At 43.4% G+C, this 19,835-nt stretch overlaps 1 protein-coding gene across 1 annotated transcript; it reads left to right on the top strand.

The window, feature by feature from the left end:
* The first annotated feature begins 1,161 nt into the window (after window positions 1-1,161).
* LOC110339636 (mitochondrial intermembrane space import and assembly protein 40-like) lies at window positions 1,162-7,894 on the top strand. Its single transcript, XM_040744202.1, has 3 exons — window positions 1,162-2,377; window positions 4,519-4,773; window positions 6,323-7,894. The coding sequence occupies exon 1, from the start codon at window positions 1,265-1,267 to the stop codon at window positions 2,045-2,047; it is 783 nt and encodes a 260-aa protein (XP_040600136.1). The 5' UTR covers window positions 1,162-1,264; the 3' UTR covers window positions 2,048-2,377; window positions 4,519-4,773; window positions 6,323-7,894.
* Window positions 7,895-19,835: the final 11,941 nt, after the last annotated feature.

The following is a 19,835-nucleotide window of genomic DNA, read 5'->3' on the forward strand; positions in this document are numbered from 1 at the left end:
CCATGCCTGTGTGAGGCACGGACTCAGTCTGTGATCAGTGAGCTGGGTCACCTGTCTTTGGTGGTTTCACTCTTCTCCTTGGAAACTCCAGATTTGGGCTAGACAGTACAATGACTATGAGCTAGGCTGCATGTCACTGTTATGGGTCACAGTGGTGGCCAATTCATTTTCCATTCTGGAGGCTATCGCTGAATTCTACTTGCAAAATTCGAAATTTAAAGGCACGCCCGTGCTTCCTTTAGGAGGGCCTTTAAGGACCACCTGTTTCATTTTAAAACAACAATAACAAAAGAAAATAAGAAATACAGGATGGCAATTCAGGCTTACATTTTGATAAAGCAGGGCTGGTATCATTTTTTAAATTGTTGTCTGCCCCTCAGAAGAAAACTAATTTAAAGGAACTATCAATTTTCCTTTGTCCTGCCATTAAAGAACTCATATTTCCTCTAACTTATGGCATATCAACAATCACTTTATTTCAGTTAGGAAAGTGTCCAGATCATATTGATCAGTAGACTACTTTAAAATTACAGATTCCAAGCGCCTCCACTGACCTACCCAATAATAATGTTCAGGTGCAGAACCTAAAAATATTAATTTTAACAAGCCATCAGATGATTCTTATACTCAGCCAAGTTTGCAATTAGCCGATGCAGAGGTAAAGACAGCTTTGCAAAAAAAAAAAAAAAAAAAAAGCCTGATTCTGGAGATTGAAGTCTAAGAATGGGCAGCTCCAATGGGTGACAGTGACACAAGCAGGACATATCGCTCAGGCCGTTTGCATCGTGGATCATAGTTTGAACACCCTTTCTCTGGTTATGTGCTGAAAGGGTGTTCAAACCATGATCCACAATGCAAGGGGCCTGAGCGATTTTAGACTCATTATTTCCCTTCAAAGGCATTCCCTAAGGAACTCCCACTCGTTTCTACAGCGATGCTTAAAGATTCACAGAGATTGCCCAAAAGATAGCACCACCCTGGGGACCCAACTTTTATATATGGACCGGTTGAGGGGTACTCATCAAACTTCAGGAGGTTATGGTTTCCTTTGAAAAACACCGAGGGCCACAGCAGGCCGGCCTGGAGGGGGCGGGCCATGCGAGCCTCAGAACCGCCCTCCAGGCCAGAGGAGGGGAGAGGGAAGTCCCAGCCTGAAGGTGTATCAGCTACAGGCAACTCCTTCCAGCACTGCAAGCTGTGAGCTTCAAGTTGCTAGTTGTGAGCACCCGCACTGAGGCAGTGAGCAGCAGCACCCAGAGCTACCATGGCCTACTGCCGGCAGGAAGGGAAGGATCAAGTCATATTTGTGACCAGAGGAGACCATGAAAGTCCCAGCACTGCAGAGCTGGTGGTTGACGACCCCAGCGATCCCTATGCGGAGTACGGGTTGATACTGCCAAACGGAAAAATTAATTGGAATTGCCCGAGCCTTGGGGGAATGGCCGACGGCCCCTGTGGAGAGCACTTCAAGTCTGCCTTCTGCTTCCACTACAGCACAGAGGAACTCAAGGGATCCAACTGTATAGAAGACCAGTTCCAGGCCATGCAGGAGTGCATGGAGAAATACCCAGACATCTACCCCTGGGGAGAGAAGAATGAGAACAAGGGCGAGCACAAGGGTGACCCCTACGACTTCTACGAGGAGAGTGAGGAGGACAAAGAGGTCGATGAGGAGGAGGAGGACCGTGACGACTACTACGTGGATGATGAGGAGGACGACTATGACGACTACTACGTGGGAGGTGAGGAGGAGGACTACTCCGAAGGGAATGAAGAGGAGGAGGATGAGTACTACGACGAAGACTACTACTACGACGAGGGCGACTACTATCAAGAGGGTGACGACTACTGCTACGAGGAAGAAGAAGCCAAGGACTTCTACCACAGAGTTCACAACTATAAGCGGGACAGAGAAGAAGAGGAAGAGCGTGCTTACTTCGAGGTTGACTACAATGAGGAGGAGGAGGAAGAGGAGCCAGAAAAAGCGGTGAAGGAAGCCGTTGCCACTAAGGCCTCTGCTGCAGAAAAGCAGGAGTCTAGTGACTGAAGGCCCCGGATCACAGCTGCCACGCATTTGCTTAGCCACAGGACTTTCTGCTCAATGAACGCCTTTCAATAGCCCTCCATGAAAGCTTCTTTCCCTCTGGTGTTCTATACACTGTAATAGAGAAAATAACTTTTGATTATCAGGGGTCTTGGCGGCTTGCCATACACCCTGAAGAAAAGAGGTGTGTACGCGTGCGCCTGCACCCTGCTTAAACCTCCCGCCAGCACTAGGCCACTGCTGAACTGTCTTATCTGACTGCCCTGGATTCTGCTACCTTGAAATAACGTGAACTTTCTCAACAGTCAAAGCCGTTACTCAACATAGTCTCTTGTGAGTAAACTGATTTATGCTGACCCGTTGTATCCCTTTTGGTAGATTTTATAACTCTTTGGGAAATGAAGTAGAGGCCCAAACACCTTCCTTTAATAATAGCTGGTGTGAGGCCATCCCTGCTGGAAAAGGCCAGCGAGTAGACCCTCCCATTGGAGTGTGGCATCTGCTATGCTCCATCCCGGATATACTTGGTTTCGGTGTTTGAAGTGCATCCACTCTCTTGGGTGTCTACAGTTGGAAGGTGGAGTTTGGATCCTTTAACTCCTAGTGCATTGCCAAGTAAAAGGAGAGGCTGCTTTGGGGGTTTTGCTCTTTGTTGTCTTACCGTTTCAAAAGGCCTGGTGTGGAGCTCCTGTTCACTCCATACACTGAGTTGTAACATTCTCGAGATGTGGAGACCAAACTGTTGCCTGAGAGGCAGCCAAAGGAGGATGTGATCTGAATGAAGTACTCAAGGAGAAATGATTACTGAGAGAGAGAGAGAGAGAGAGAGAGAGAGAGAGAGAGAGAGAGAGAGCAGAGACAGAGAGACAGAGAGACAGAGACAGAGACAGAGACAGAGACAGAGAGTGTTCTAGGATTGGGAGTGGGATATGTGGGAGAGAGAATTTGTGGACTTGTGTATACCACAGCATTGATGTGGAGGTCAGAGAGCAGGCCTTGGGCGTCTGTGTCTGCTTTCTACCTTGCTTGAGACAGGGAGGGTGTCTGTTGTTTTTCTGTTCCATATGCCAGGCCAGCTGGCCCTCAAGCTTCTGGGAATTCTTTCTCTGCCTCCCATCACCCTTTAGGAGTACTGGGATCACAGGTTATCATGTCTTGCTTCTCTATTGGTTCTAGAGATTCAAACCCAGTTCCTCATTCCTGCATAGCAAGCACTTTTATCCACTGAACCATTTCCCAGCCTTTTTTCTTTCTTTTGAAATGAGGTCTTGCTATGTGGCCTAGGATAGCCTTGAACTCTTGATCTGGCTTTCGTTTTCCCAAGTGTTGGAATTACAAATTTTACTGCCACACTCTGCCATTAGACCTGGTTTGGGCACCTAAGAAAATCATTTAGACTAGTGAGATAGCTTGGCAAGTATAGGCACTTGCCACATGATAACCTGAGTTGAATCCCTGTGACCCACATATTGGAAGTAGAGAACCCCTGACCTCTACACACAAACAGTGGCACATGCAGACCCATCACACACACACACACACACACACACACACACACACACACACACACACACACACGCACACACGCACACACACACACACTGAATAAATAAATGTGCTCTCATCTGTAATATAGAGAAACTGGACTAGCTTGGTCCAGAAGAGGCAAATAGAACTAGAAAAAGCAACTGAACTATTAAGGTCATTTCTCCCATGCAAGACTAAACCAGGGCTAAGCCTGCTTAGCTTCCAAGATCAAACAAGATTGGGCATGTTCATGGTATGGCTGACACCTAAGGTTGATTTTTCAATTGTATAACATTGATAGAATCCCCTGGGAAGATTTTGAAAGTGACCATTTTCCAGTCACCAGCACGAGTTTATGAAGCAGAATTTCTGGAGAACACAAGCTGCTGTCTTTAAAATCTCCCCAGGTGACTTCAGTGAATAGCCTCTGCTCACCAGATGATGCCAAGCAGCATCCAGCAGAACAATTTTGATTAGTCATTCTGCACGTGTTTGTTTCTGTATGCCCTAGGAGGCAGTACCTGTCTTATGTGACACACAGCTTCTATTTATGGAGGACCTACTATTGTGAGTTTAAAGTCCTTACTGGCAGTAAATCATCTGCTGTGACTCAGGAGAACATTCTGATTAATGAAAAATAGTTCAAATCTCCCCCTCACTGACAACACTGACGTCACACTCTGGGATCACGAGGAGCCATAAACATGAATGAGACAAGAATACAAATAGGCAAGGATGGATATGCTCACTGAAGAGATCCCCCCACAAGAGCTGTTCTTTCTAAGTGAATTCCAGGACATTTTGCACCAGCCCCAATGTTAAGGCTCTGAATTTCCAAAGGAAACTCACCTGGTTATCAGGCAATGGGGACCTGTGCTGATACTGAATTGCCCTTTTTGGATGGACTAACTTATCATTTGACCTCTTCATTTGTTAATCGTCCACAGGTCCTTGGAGTACAGCACCATCAGAGAAACTACAAAAGGAAATGGCTGGAATATGGCATCTTGTCTTCAGGCTTGGGGAAGAAGATTTAATGACTTGATTTCCTGTTCACTTGGTGTTTTCCCAGGGGTACCATTTTACCATAGACTGTGGGTCTGGCCAGCTGACTCATTTTGTCCCAGCATCCCACATTCCACATGGCACATGGTCTTTTCCTGGGTAGTGGTTTTTCCTCCATTTAATGAGAAACTACCGAGGTAGGCGAAATGTGTCTCCCTGCCTCTACAGGATTTGTTTTGCGTCTCTTGATGGGGGTTCTCTTTCTTCCTGTCCTCAGACACCCAATGGTTTCTCACCTCCTGCCCCATGCACTCATAAAACAAAGTAATTAAAACCACAGAATCTCAGAAAAGACCTTCTATTCTGACTCCAGCCCCCATGTATCAAGGCAGAGAAGAGGTACTTTTAGAACAAGGCCCCTGGAATAAGCAGCTGTTGACTAAGACCTGTACTCAGGCCTGTGTCTATGCCCTTTGCATGTTTTTGGAACTCCAGGCTTTCCCCCTAGGGTGTTCACATTGCTCTTAGACCTGTTAAAACATGAAGAGCCCTGGAGGGCTGTCCAACAGACAAGGTCCCAAGGGTGTCCTCAGGCGCTGTCTGCAAAGCTAAATATTTTGTTCATGTGGCAAGTAGACATGACAGTTGAGCATGAGCTGAGGTGCTATGTCTGAGGTAGGTCTCCTGATGCTGGCCTTCTACTTGGGCATGAGAAATGACAAGACTCCTCGTGGTCATGCTCTTCGGTTTTAAGGTATGGTGAGCAGATGTTAGGAAGTGCATAGCACTATGGGAATTTGCAGGGTTTGTGTCCCTGGATGGTACAAGCACACGAGCATTCCTGCAGCACCCTCAAGACGATCTCTGCACATCTGACAAAGCTGCTGAGGCTGTGTCTATGTAACTCCAGGCAATTGTGCTTCTCACATGTTAACCTCCATGTTCTCCAGTCCGCCTGGAGCCAGCCCTTGCTTCTCCATTTTCCCATAAGTCTCAAAACGTTGCCTAGTTACCCATCCCCATATATTTTTTCTCATCTGGATCTCTCTCTACTAGGGCTATGGGGAAAACAAAGTAATTCCCCAATATTCTCTTATCTTTTTTAGATTTAAGATTCTCTCTCTCTCTCTCTCTCTCTCTCTCTCTCTCTGTGTGTGTGTGTGTGTGTGTGTATCTACCATATGTAATGTGGGGTGTGGGTGCCCATGCAGTCCAGGAGAGGACATAGGATCTCTTGGTGCTATAGTTACAGGCTGTCTGATATGAGAACTTGGGTTCTCTGGAAGAGCAGCAAGAGCTCTTAACCACCAAGCTACCTCTACAGTTCCATCCTTTCCTTGTATTTCATTCAAGCCAAAATGACTTACGTAGCAAATGAACATTTTTTGGCCTTTAGTAACCGCCAGAAAACACAGTTTCAAATTTTTTTCAAGAGAGAAAAAAATGAATGAGGCATAGTCATCTATCTTCACTGATATAAAAATGACTTGTTTGAGGAGTAAATCCCACCCAAAGCCCAACATAACAGCTTCATTTGGCCCTTCCTCCACCATGGAGAAGGCCTCCACCCACTTACATCCATCCCCATCTAACATAATCATATGTGAGTCCTACAGGAGACCTGTCAGAAATTGTTGGCATTAATGGTGAACATGTACGACCTCACAATTCAAAAGCACCTTCATATGAGATTCACAGATGAAACTCCAAAATTCTGTCTTAAATGATTCTTCTTTTCTTTTCCAGGAAAAACCAACTCAGGCCATGAGCTCAACTTTTAATCCTCTGTGGAAAGCTTCAAAGCAGGAAATGTGTGCCTCTGATGAAGAAAGGGGTGAACATGTTTTGTAAAAGTGATTTCCTTTGGGTCCATCTTCCTTTTCTGGGACAAAAAATAACTAAAGTGATTTATGGAGCAGCCAAATATCTTCTTTCACCTTTGAGTTCTTAGAGAAATGTATTTTTCTCATGAGACAAGAAAATTTCATTTTCTTATACATGTTCTGTTTTATGACCTAATATTTCCCATAAAAAGGATCTTAGAGAAAATCAGGGGACCAAAACTAAATAATGCTATTAGTGGTGAATGGGAGCTCCATGCCTTAGGGCTACAACCCCGGGCAAAATCAATTCTCAGCCAGTATGGTCATCTGTAAATGATGTGAATTTGCTTATTTTTGCAGAGTGTTCTTTTTGCTTAAAGTTGTAGAAAGAAAATAATGTTGAAATTAGATGATTTACCATCAGTCCCCTGTAAGAATTAAAATTCTATTTGACTAATTTGGTTACCTCCATAACTGGAAGGGTACTTTTAAATGAACAAATTGATTATTGTTTAATGTTTAGAATACCTACCATTCGGAGGGTTTGACAAAATGAACAGGGAAAAGCAAGCCTTCACTGACAAAAGGCTGTTACCCCCAATATACAACCAGATATTAAAAACCAACAATAAGAAAATGAACAATCAGACTTAAAATTAACAAAACTCACGAACAGACACTACTAAATAAGATCCCCGACTCCTAGCTTTTGGCCAGAGAAACTAGCATGATGGAATTGCCATTTCCTGAGATTGGAATACTCCCTGGGCAATTGTATACTATGTCACCTTCCCCAGGACCATTTCCTTACTTCCTTTCCTCTAGATCGGCCCACTGATGTATGGACTGATAACCTCAGAGCATGCTACAGTTCTAAGTTAGGGCTGGTCAAAATAAACACTGATGAGATCTGGAAAGCAGAACTGGAGCATCAGCCATTATACCTTAAAGGTTTGTGCCAGGTACCACTGCAGCTCACACACATTGTTGCTGAGCTGGTACCTCACCCTGTTAACAGTGTCCAGTGATGATATGGAGCAGGGGTGAGCAATAACTGGAACCTCAGCTCCCACTGGATCTCTTCCCTTGACTTTTCTGAATCTAGGGCCAGGTTTCTGTACAGCTCAGTGAAAAGGGAGCTAGCTCCTTCTATAGATTACCTCTATCACCAAGGTTCAAGGCAGTGTGTGACCAGACATACTTATCCTCCCTGGTCCCAATTAAACATTGTACATTCCTGGTGACCCCTGGATTTCTTTTGCTTCATACCCCGCTTTTCTTTCACATTGCTTGCACTGCTAAGCTGCTATAGAATCAGGTTCACTCTCTGAGAAAGAAGCAATAGCCCTCCATAGATTCCAGGGGCTTAATGATCCCTGGTGGATAACAACTTTGTTCTTATCCTCCAAATGTTTTCTCCCACACCTTACTTCCCTAGCTTCTCCGTGATCATATGGAGCCTGATTCCTATAAATAAATATGTTATTCCATAGCACACACCATGGTTCCAATTCCTTGTTGAAACGCCACCGATGCACTGCCAAAGGAGCAAGTTGTGATCATGATCTCAATTTTGATGTGGAAAATGTAAACTTCCTACTCAGCATCCAGGTGAATATTTTGAATAGGAAGCTTGATGCTGTGAGTAGTATGTGGTCCAGGCTAGATGTGGAAATTGGCAATCCATGACTGTACAGGTAAACACTAATGGCATCATCAAAGTTTTCAGTGTATAGATCAATATCAATGCATAGGTGATCTTAAAGCATTAAGAGCTGGCATGTTATAATAAAGGGCAAGGAGGACCATATTGGATTCCATGGCAGGCAAGGGTGACCTAGGTGGAGGAACAAACATGCCAGGCAGAAAAAAGCTTAGTGAGAAGTTTTAATAGAAAAGGAGAGGAAAGAGAAAAGAGGTGAAAAGACACAGAGGACAGAAGAGAAGAAGGAGACAGGAAAATTCCTGTCTGCCCCAGGGGAACAGCAGGAAAGAGAGAAGGAAAGAGAGAGACAGCGTAAGTGGGCAGGGGTCTTTCTTTTAAAGGGGTCCTTTGCACCTACGTGCAGACTACACAATCATGGAGCCCTGGGCTGTCCAGGATACTGCCTGAGTGCATTCTGCCAGGTGATAGGGGAGGCCAGCATAATGCCTGAATCCTTAGATTCCCACCTTTATTTATTATTTAAATGATGAAGAGTTAGGCGTGGCAAGTTAGAGAATAAGGGCGTTGAGTTCTCAAGACTACTTCCTGCTGAACCGGGGGACATTGACCATCTTTGGGGGACCTGAGAAAGCTGGAGTGCTGCCACATCCTGGGGTATCCAGCTGTTTCATTGCAGTTCAGGCTGTATGGAACTCTCTGGCGCCTCTTAGACCTAGCAAGATATTGGCAGAGCAGAGGACAAGGTTTAAAAAATCAGCAAAAATACTGGATAAAGAATGCTCTAATATCAAAAATATAAAGTGTCAGATGTGGTTTCTCACATTTGCAATCCCAGCATTTGGAGGCTGAGACTAGAGAATTGCCATGAGTTCAAAGCCAAAGTGAGTTACATAGTGAGTTTCAGGCCAGCCCAGACTATAATGTGAAACTCTGTCTCAAACAACTGAAAAAGAAGAAAAAGAAGCAGAGAGGACAGTACAGTTAGGTGTCAAAGTTCAGGCCAATAACCCAAGCACTCTGGAGACTGAAGCAGGAGACTCACAAACTCCAGGCCAGCCTGGGCACCCTGTCTTGGCAGAAAAAACAACAGTATTCATAGTAGTAAGTCATCAGTTAAAAACTGGCTGAGTAATGAAAGCGACAGGGACATAACAAGCCTTCCCTTGTAAGGATCTATGAATAGCTGATGACTGCTGGGGACCGGTTTTCTTCAAGGGTGTAGCCCCATAGGTCAATCCAGCCTCAGTAGACAGCCCCACACTCAGGTACATATGGGACTCAGGAGTCCATTTAAGAAAAAGACATGAAGTTGGAAGGAGGAGAGGGGGGGTGGGTGATTTTGCAGGAGTTAGGGGGTGACAAGGGTTATTGATATGATCAAAATGCATTGTATTAAATTCTCAATGAATTAATTAAAATGTACATATTTTAAAGCTGGTTGGATAAATAAATTTTTAAACCACCAAAAAACTGGTACAGGATGTTTAAGAAGAAACCATGGGAAAATTTGCTTTATGCTAAAAGAGAAAGCACTGAGTAAAGGCTAAGGGGAAGTACTAAGCTGAACAAAAGGTCTCAGTTGCTGAATAAACCTGGAAAAGCTGGTGATCGTTATAGAGTGTTCCCAAAGCAGATAAATAAAATACTTTGCTAGTCTATTTTTAATGCACATTCCAAAGATTTGGTGATGGTTTTCTTTGTATCTGACCACAGACTCTATTAATTAAGAAAAATGGTAAGTTTTAGAACATTAGCAAAAACAATTGGAATAAAAATAAAACAGGAAGCAACCTATCATTTGCACTATGCTCAGTGTGGAAAGGGTTGTGTGGCTGGGGGGCTACTGCCTCGGTTTCCAAAGCTAGACTTGGTATATTAGAGGGGTGATTTACAGCCACAGATGATCTTGTTCCCCCAGGAACATTTGGAAATGCCTACACATACGTTTGGCTGTCATAAAAGGCAGGAGGCTGCTCCTGACATCCAGTGGGTAGAGATTAAGCACAATTATAAACAACCCACAAAACACAGGATGGCTCCCAGGGTGGGTGGAGAAAAGGCAGAGTGAGAAATTACAACCTTGGTATGGCTACTTATCACAAGAAGTAGAGCACATTTTTTTCATTTTTACGTGTGTGTGTGTGTGTGTGTGTGTGTGTGTGTGTGTGCGCGCGCGGCGCGCATGCCTGAGGAGACCCTAAAAAGGCATCAGACTCCCTAAAGCTGGAGTTGCAGGTGGTTTTAAGCTGCCTGACGAGGGAGCTAAGAGCAGTTAGAGTAGCAAACTCTTTTAAATTTTAACCACAAAAAGGAAACAAAAAAGACAAATGGTGAAAAAGAAGGAGGAGACAGACCTTGGATAAAATAAAAAGATAGAAAAAGAAGGTGCCACAGGATAGATAATAAAATGTGATACATGTACACAATGGCATTCCGTTGTAAAGGGAAATGAGATTTTTACTGGAAAATGGATGTATCTGGAAAGTATAATGCTAATCAAGGTGACTCAAACTCAGAGAGATAAAAAACAACAGCAAAAACCCACTCATAGGTCCTCCCTTACAACAAATACTAGCCTGTAATACTGTAAGAATGAATAAATATAAATAATGTGTGAGGGAAGCCCCCAAAACTGGAAAGGAGCAGGAGAGAGATGATTGGTGATGAGGAAGATTGGGGGGTCATCAAAGGATTCATGGGACATGAAAGAGGAAAAGAGAAGGCTACAAGGGACCAGGGCTAGTGCATTGAGGAGATGTGCAGTAGGAGGATCACGAACTGTAGGAAAGGGACTTGCAGGGAGGAGGGGGTGCGGGTAATAGGATGGGAGGAAGAGAGGGTGGAGGTGACAGTAGTATATACTCTATAGAGTATTTATTTTGCGTACGTATGAAGTTGTCAAAATGAATTTAATGCAAGATTTGTGTTTTAAAAGGAAAAGGGAGATTAATATATGATGCAAGGCTTATGGGCTCTGAGACACTTGAAGCCCCAGTAAACAACACAGGGAAGATATAGAAGCAGTAAGTGAAGACATCAGCAACGGGAAGTGCTAGCCGTTTCTCTTACAGAGCATTCTGGAGATTTGCTTTACTCAGTGGGGGGCTGAAATAGACTAAGTCTCAAGCCAACCAGTAGACTGTTAGCTCGGAATAAGATATATGGAAAAGTATCTTCAGTTTCCCAGTCTGGGTACCCTATACTTCTAAGATCTTCATTGGCCCATTTAATGAACTGCAGCATGGAAGGGAAGCAGAGGCTGGGAATCAATGTGTAAAGACGAATGTAGTTTACTAACTGTAAACTAGGTCAGTTATCTCTCAACTGAATGAATTCTCTTACTCCTCTAGAAATATCTGTCAAGCCATGAGTTTTCTCATCCTGTGCTGCTGTGAGGAGAGGGCTGTCCATAGAGTTCTTAAATCCAGCCAGTGTGCTCATTAACATGCTTGGTGTAATTTAAAACAAACAAACAAAACCACTTCACCTTATTGGAAAGATCAGGCAGTAAACCAGCTCAAGTGAAAGGGACAGTAAACCATGATGAACACTACCAGGCCATCTGATGCCTACAGAAGAACACACACAAGTCTATAGTCCTCTGGGATAATTGTGGCTCAGGCTGCTCTGGGGGATGTCCAGTGGGAATCAAAGAGCAGACTATCTTTGGTCTGCGGATTTTAGCAGCACAAAATTGCCTGCTCCACTTAGATGGGATACAATCTCACTTACCCACGTGCCCTGACTCATTACATAGCACGTGTCTATGTCGGGGAGCATGAACGGCCGACTCATACCACTTACCTTCAGTATTAAAAAAAAAAAACCATGGCCTGAGCCCTACCCATTTCCTGAGGTGTTGTCATTCTGTACACACATACAGGGTCGTACCGTGAGGGTGGGAGACACTCAGTTTGAGGGTATCCTCAAGCCACATTGAGGTGGATGCCCTTGTCTGAGACAAGCACAACTGTCCCAGAGTAACGCTGCTGGGACCGTCCCAGCCAATGAGACAAGTGTGGATAAATGTCCCAGCTTCATTGCTTCCGGGATAAAACCAACTGAGGCTCATTATGCACTGTTTCCTCTGAGTCTCCAGGGGGGACCAGGCCTACATCACCCTTTAGCTTCTTCGTGTCTTCTGTCTGGTCCGTGACTCATCTCCTTGTTTCCTCAGCAGTCCTTCTTCAAACACATGGTCAGAAAACTGCTTGTGCTCCTGCCCTCTGCTCGGTGAATGCTGAAATCCCATGAGACGCAGGCAAAACACAGTTAATGCAACAACCGAATACTTGTGATCATTTTTAATTCTCAACTTGATACAGGCTAGAATCTCCTGGAGTCTTTTTTCTCTCAAGTTTTATTTTATTTTTAGCCATGTGTATGTGTATATATCTGTATATGAGTATGCACATATGAGCGCAGGTGCCTGCAGAAGCCAGAAGAGGGCATTACATCTTTTAGACCTTGAATTACAGGCATTTATGGGCCACTGGTAGTAAATTCTGGGAACTGAACTTAGGTCTTCTATGGGAACATAGAGGTTGTTAAAAGCTGAGCTATTTCTCCAACCCTAAGGGGAAAGAGTCTTAATTGGGGGGATTATCTAGATCAGGTTGACCTGTGGGTATGTATGTAGGAAGTTGTCTTGATTGTCCATTAATGTAGGAAGACCCAGCCCAGAGTGGGCAGCACCATTCCCTAGGCCAGGGGTCCTGAACTATATAAGAGAGGAGAAAAAAAGCCATCCAGCAGGCATTCTTTCTCTCTGCTCTTCACTGTGACATGCCATGACTAGGTGCTTTGAGTTGCTGCCACTGTGCTTCTCTGCTATGATGGACTGGAACCTGGAATTGTAAACCAAATAAACTCCTTTCTGCCCTAAGTTACTGTTCACTGGGGTATTTTAGCACAGGTACAGAAATGAAACTAGAACACCATCCTATGACCAGGTGTGCAGATAGCCCTCCTGTGATGAAGCACATGTGCCCTGGGATCACAGCCATGGGGCAGCATTCAGAGTATGTCCACGAATAGCAAAGAAGGCTGTAAAGTGACTCTCTGTTCCGCCCCTCCTCCTCCCCCAAAATGAAGATATAAAGATATCACCTAGGAGATACCAAGGCAAAAAAGGTATAGATAAGCAAAATTAGAAAAAAAACTATCCAAGCCTTTAGTTAGCTTCATTTCAGATATGGAAATTTTTTAATTATTTTTTATTTAGGTTAGAAACAATCTTGTTTCACATGGCAATCCCAGCTCCCTCTCCTCCTCCCCCGCCCTCCCCAACAAGTCCCCCAGTCCCCCACCCAATCTCAACTCCTATCCCCAGGGATGGTGAGGACCTCCATAGCGGATCTCCAGTGACTGTCATTTCATCCAGGACAGGGCCTAGGTCCTCCCCCAAGAGTCCCGGCTGAGAAAGCATCCCATATTGTGGCATGGGCACTCAAATTTATTTGCACACCAGGGATAAATACTATCCAAGGCCCCATAGATTACCTAGGCCTCCTCACTGACACCCACATTCAGGGGGTCAGGGTCAGTCCCATGCTTTCCACACAGTTATCAATCTGGAGTCCAAGAGCTCCCCTTTTTCAGGTCAACTGTTTCTGTGGGTTAAACCAGCCCACTCTTAACTCCTTTGCCCATCAGTTCTCCCTTTCTGACACTGGATTCCAGGAGTTCAGTGTTTAGCTGTGGGTATCTGCCTCTGCTTTCATCAGTCGCTGGATGAAGGTTCTGTTTCCTAGACTCTCTGGCAGTGGGATTGTATGCTGGAACTCTGCTGATTCATGTCTAAAATCCATATATGAGTGAGTACATACCATGTTTCTCTTTTTGTGACTGGGTTACCACACTCAGGATGGTTTCTTCTAGTGCCTTCCATTTGACTGCAAATTTCAAGATTCCATTGTTTTTTCTGCTGAATAGTACTCCATTGTGTAAATGTACCACATTTTCTCTATCCACTCTTCAGTTCAGGGGCATCTAGGTTGCTTCCAGGTTCTGACTATTACAAATAATGCTGCTATGAACATAGTGGAATAGACATCCTTGCTGTATGTATGGGCATCTTTCTGATTTAAGTTTAGCAAGTGATATCTATCCAGAAAATTGTCCATTTCCTTTAGATTTTCAAATTGTGTGGAGTACAGGTTTTCAAAGTATGACCTGACGAGTCCCTGGATTTCCTCAGAGTCCATTGTTGTGTCCCCCTTTTTGTTTCTGATTTTGTTAATTTGCACGTTCACACTCTGTCGTTTGGTAAGTTTGGATAAAGGTTTTTCTATCTTGTTGATTTTCTCAAAGAACTAACTCTTCATTACATTGATTTTTGTATTCTTTTCCTAGTCTCTGCTTTATTGATTTTAGCCCTCAATTTGATTATTTCCTGGTGTCTACTCCTCCTCAGTGAATTTGCTTTTTGTGTTCTAGAGCTTTCAGATGTGCTGTTAATTCTCTAGTGTAACTATCCTCCAGTTTATTCATGTGGGCACCTAGTGCTATGAACTTCCCTCGTATCACTGCTTTCAAAGTGTCTCATGAGTTTGGGTATGTTGTGTCATCATTCTCATTGAATTCTAGGAAGTCTTTAATTTCTTTTTTTATTTCTTCATTGACCCAGGAATGGTGCAATTGTGCATTATTCAACTTCCATGATTTTGTAGGGTTTCTGCAATTTGTGTTGTTGTTGAATTCTAATTTTAACATGTGGTGATCTGATAAGATGCATGGAGTTATTCCAAATTTTTGTACCTTTTGAGATTTGATATGTTGCCAAGTATGTGGTGAATTTTTGAGAAGATTCTATGTGGTGCTGAGAAGAAGGTGTATTTTGTGTTTGAGTGGAACGTTCTATAGATGTCTGTTAATCCCAATTGAGTCATAACTTCTATTAGTTCCTTTGCTTTTTTTGTTAAGTTCTGTCTGGTGGTCCTGTCTATAGGTGAAAGTGAGATGTTGAAGTCTCCCACTATAAGTGTGTGGGACTTTATATGTGAGTTGAGTTTTAGTAATGTTTCTTTTATGAATGTGGGTACCTTTGTATTTGGGGCATAGATGTTCAAAATTGAAACTTCATCTTGGTGGATTTCTCCTGTGATGAGTATGAAGTTCCCTTCTTCATCTCTTTTGATTCATTTTATTTTGAAATCTAATTTGTTACATATTAGGATTGCTACCCCTGCTTGTTTCTTGGGTCCATTTGATTAGAAAATCTTTTCCCAACCCTTAATTCTGAGGTAATGTCTATCTTTAAGGATGAGGTTGTTTTTTGTATGCAGCAGAAGAATGGGTTCTGTCTTCCAATCCATTCTGTTAGCCTGTGTCTCTTTATGGGTGAGTTAAGACCATTAATATTGAGGGATATTAATGACCATTGGTTGCTCATTTTTGATTGTTTTGGAGTAGTTGATGGTGGTGGAATTATATATGGATTTCCACCCCTTTTCTTTTGGCTGTTGGTAAGGTGGGATTATCTATTGCCTATGTTTTCTGGTTGTAGTTAACTCCTTTGGGTTGGGGTTTTCCTTCCAGAACTTTCTGTAGGGCTGGGTTAGTGGATACGTATTGCTTGAATCTAGTTTTGTCGTGGAATATCTTGTTTTCTCCATCTATAGTGATTGAGAGCTTCGCTAGGTATAGCAGTCTGGGCTGGCATCCGTGGTCTCTTAGTGTTGTTAGAATATCTATCCGGGACCTTCTGTCTTTCAGAGTTTCCATGGAGAAGTCAGGTGTGATTCTGATAGGTTTGCCTTTGTATGTTACTTGGCCTTTTTCCCTTGCTGCTCTTAATATTCTTTCTTTATTCTATATGTTCAGGTTTTTACTATTATGCGGCGAGGGGATTTCCTTTTGTGGTCCACTCTATTTGGTGTTCTGTAGGCTTCTTATACTTTCATTGGCATGTCTTTCTTTAAGTTGGGGAAGTTTTCTTCTGTGATTTTGCTAAATATGTTTTCTGCCCCTTTGAGGTGGATTTCTTCACCTTCTTCTATACCTATTTATTCCTAGGTTTGGTCTTTTCATGGTGTCCCATATTTCCTGGATATTTTGTGATGGGGAAATCCTGTGTATATGTCAATAAAGCACTGTTGGCCAATAGGGAAGCAAGATAGGTGGGACTAGGAGTCCAGGAGGACTCTGGATAGGAGAAACACAGGTAGTCAAGATGTAACCCCCATAGGGGTAAGAAGCCCGGACCTTTTTCTCTGGTAAGAGAAATACGTAGATTGGCAGTTATGGGGTAAATACTTAAGTCAGAGATAGCCAGTAAGAAACAAGCAAGGCCAACAGCTTCATAATTAATACAGCATCTTGTGTGTTATTTGGGGACTACAACTTGGCAGAGCCCAGGCAACTGGTGGGGAAAAACCAAAGTGGCTGGCAAGGAAAAGGCTTCTCTCCACAATTTTGTGTTAGGGATTTGTTGGACTTAAGACTTTCTTTGGTCGATGAATCTATTTCCCCTAGTGTATCTTCAACACCTGAGATTCTGTCTTCCACCTCTTGTATTATGTTGGTTATGCTTGTATCTGTAGTACCTGACCATTTGCCCAGCTTTTCTATTTCCAGCATTCCTTCAGACTGTGTTTTTTTATTGTCTCTATTTCAGCTTTCAACCCTTGTACTTTTTGAATTGGTTCTTGTAATTTTTGCTTTGTCTTTTCCTCTGTTTCTTGCATTTGTTGAAGTTTTGGTTTGTCTTTTCTTCCATTTCTTGCATTTTTTGCATTTTTGGATTGTTTTTTCCTTCATTTCTTTCAGTTCTTGTATTTTTGGGGATTTTTTCTTCCATGTCTTTAAGGGATTTTCTCATATCTTCTTTGAGGGTCGCTATCATTTTCAAGAAGTTGCTTTTAAGGTCTTTCTCATCTGCTTCTTCCGCAATGGACTGTTCAGGTCTTGCGGGTGTAGATTCTCTAGTTTCTGGTGGTGTCATATTGGTTTTTCTGTTGGTGGGTGTGTTTTTGTATTGCCTCCTTCCCATCATTTCTTCCTGTGGGTGCAGAAGGAGTGTCTTCCTCCCCTGGTGGGTATGCGACCCCTTTCCAGTGGGTGGAAGCAGGTCAATACCCTGGTGGCTTTCCTCTTGCATGGATGGAGGCCACCCTAATATCGGGACCTTAGCAAACTCTGGGTAGGCTGGACCCTTGCCTTGCCTGTCCTGTGGGTGGTGACTGGGACTTGGAAGCTGGCAGTCGCTGGGAGGCCTGAATCCCGTCAGTGTGGGATCTGGATCTGCTGTTCCCAGTCCTCTGGTCTCAGTGGTTCTTCTCAGGCCACTGGAAAGCAGGCTCCAGATATGGAAATTTTTAAAAATAGAAACAATGAAAATAAAGAAAAGAAAATAAGAGGCTGGGGAGAGAGTTCAGTTGGCAAAGTGCCTTCCTCACAAGCATGAGGCCCTTAGTTCAGATCCACATTATCCATGTAAAAAAGCCAGATATGGCCACTACAACTGCAGTCCTAGTCCTTAGGGACTAGTGACAGGCAGATTCCCTAGAGATCGGTGGCCAGCCAGTTTAGCCAATTGGTGAGCACTAAATTTAGTGAGACACCCTGTCTCAAAAGATAAGGTGGAGAGTGATTCAGGAAAATGCCCAATATTAATCTTTGCCCTCCTTATTTATGCGCATACATGTATAGACACACCTGCATGCACACACACATACAGTGCACATGCATACATTCTATACATACACATATACATATATCAAAACCAGAAAGGAAAACAGAAAGGCCCTCTGTGGTGCTCCAGAAGTGTCCACCTTCCCAAGGACAACCAGGCAGCTAGAAAACCATTCTTTTTATATGTTTGTTTATTGGTTTGCTTTTTAGTTGTGGGGGTGGAGGAGGAGGCAGCTCATTTCTTTATGTTTTCCCATACTATGGGTTGAGCTTAGGGCCTTGCCTATGCTTAAGCAAGTGAAATCAGGAAATTAAGTACCCAACCCTAGCAAACCATTCCTATCTGTTGCTTAACACCAGTCATTTCAAAGAAACTCAGGCAAAGAACGGAGGGTTTTTTATTATTCTTTTAACTTTTATTGATTCTTTGATTCTTTGTGGATTTCACCTCATGCATCCTGATCCTATTTATCTCCCCATCCCCTCAAATCCACCCTCTGCTTTTGCAAACCCCCAAAGAATACAAAATTTAAAAGAAAAACCAAACCAAATCAAACAAAAAGTAGGAGAATCTTGTCGTGGAAGCTGGAGTGTGGCTCAGTGAGTCACACAGCTCACCCTTTAGTCCATTCATCTTCACTTGCAAGTGTCCATTGCCAGGAGTCATTGGTCTGGTTTGAGGCCTCTGGCTTCTGCTACACTGTCGACAATGGGCTCTCACTGGGGCTCCTTTTGGATATCCTGTTGTTGTCCTGTGTCATGGAGATCCTGCAGTTTTAGATCTGCAAGTCTGGCTCCTTCATCTGCTCCAACAGTTCATACCTGAGGATGTTGGGGTGGGCTAACTCATAGCGCTGGTTCTGGGCCTGGGTGGTAGCTGTGTTGGTCAGCCCTCCAGCTTTCCCTCATCATCACTACCTGGGCGAGCTCTCCAGCACTGCCTCAGCTAACTCACCCAATCCAGCCTGTAGCAAGGAGGGGGCCAGTTGTCTTGCTCTCAGGTCCTCAGATCTGGGTCACTCACACTCACACCACCAGGGCAAGCTCTTTTATTTTTTTCCAAGCAAGGTGCAAGGCTCTCTCTCCTGATTCCTGTAAGAGGAATACGAGAGGGGATAGGGTCAGCTTTCCTGCTCTTGCGCCATCAGGTCTGACTCAACTGAGGCACACACACACACACACACACACACACACACACACACACACAGCATGGTCAGCTCTAGTGTGCCCACGCAAAGAACTTTTAATTCAAGCAAATATAATGTGTCTGTGATGATGTATAACAATCACAATTACTACTGATTTTTAAAGCCTTTATCTGAGTCTGATAGTATAGCACTCAGCAGGCAAAGATAAGCAGATCTCTGTGAGTTTGAGGTCAGCCTGGTCTACATGATGAGTTCCAGGACAGCCAGAGCTGCACAGTGAGATCCTGTCTCAAAAAACAAAACAAACAAACAAAAAGCATTTAGTGTAAATCTGTCTACTTCTGGGACTTCACAAACTTATCTTGGCTTCTTGTCATTATAGGCAATCACTGTGAACATTGGTGTCATTGCTATATGTAAATCTAAACAATAGAGTTTTCTAAATAGCTGTCAAAAAACTGGCAAATTCAAGGCAACAAAAGGACTAGGAAACAAGAGTCTATAAATAGTCAAAGAAATTTATTATCAAAAAGAAAAGAAAAGCTGGGGCTGGAGTGATGGCTTATCCATTAAGAACATGAGCTGCTCTTCCAGAGGACCAAGGTTCAATTTCCAACAATCAAATGGCAGCTTGTACACTGTCTGTAACTCCAGTTCTACTGGATCTGACACTGTCACACAGACATGCATGCAGGCAAAACACCAATGCACACAAAATAGAAACAGCTTGAAAAACCGGTGAGAGCGGCACCAGCATATTTGAAGAACTTATAAAAAAAATTCAGGGCTGGAGAAATGTCACAATGGTTAAAAGCACTTGCTATTCCTCTAGAGGAGTGGAGTTTGGGTCCTAGTACCATGTCAGGTGATTCACAACTACCTATAACTCCTCCAAAGTCATGTGTTTGTATGTGTGAATGAACAAGTAATAAAAATAAACCTGTTTTGTTTTTGTTTTTGTTTATCGAGACAGGGTTTCTCTATATTGT

This window comes from Mesocricetus auratus, unplaced genomic scaffold (assembly GCF_017639785.1).
Source record: "Mesocricetus auratus isolate SY011 unplaced genomic scaffold, BCM_Maur_2.0 Super-Scaffold_100003, whole genome shotgun sequence".
Taxonomy (NCBI): domain Eukaryota; kingdom Metazoa; phylum Chordata; class Mammalia; order Rodentia; family Cricetidae; genus Mesocricetus; species Mesocricetus auratus.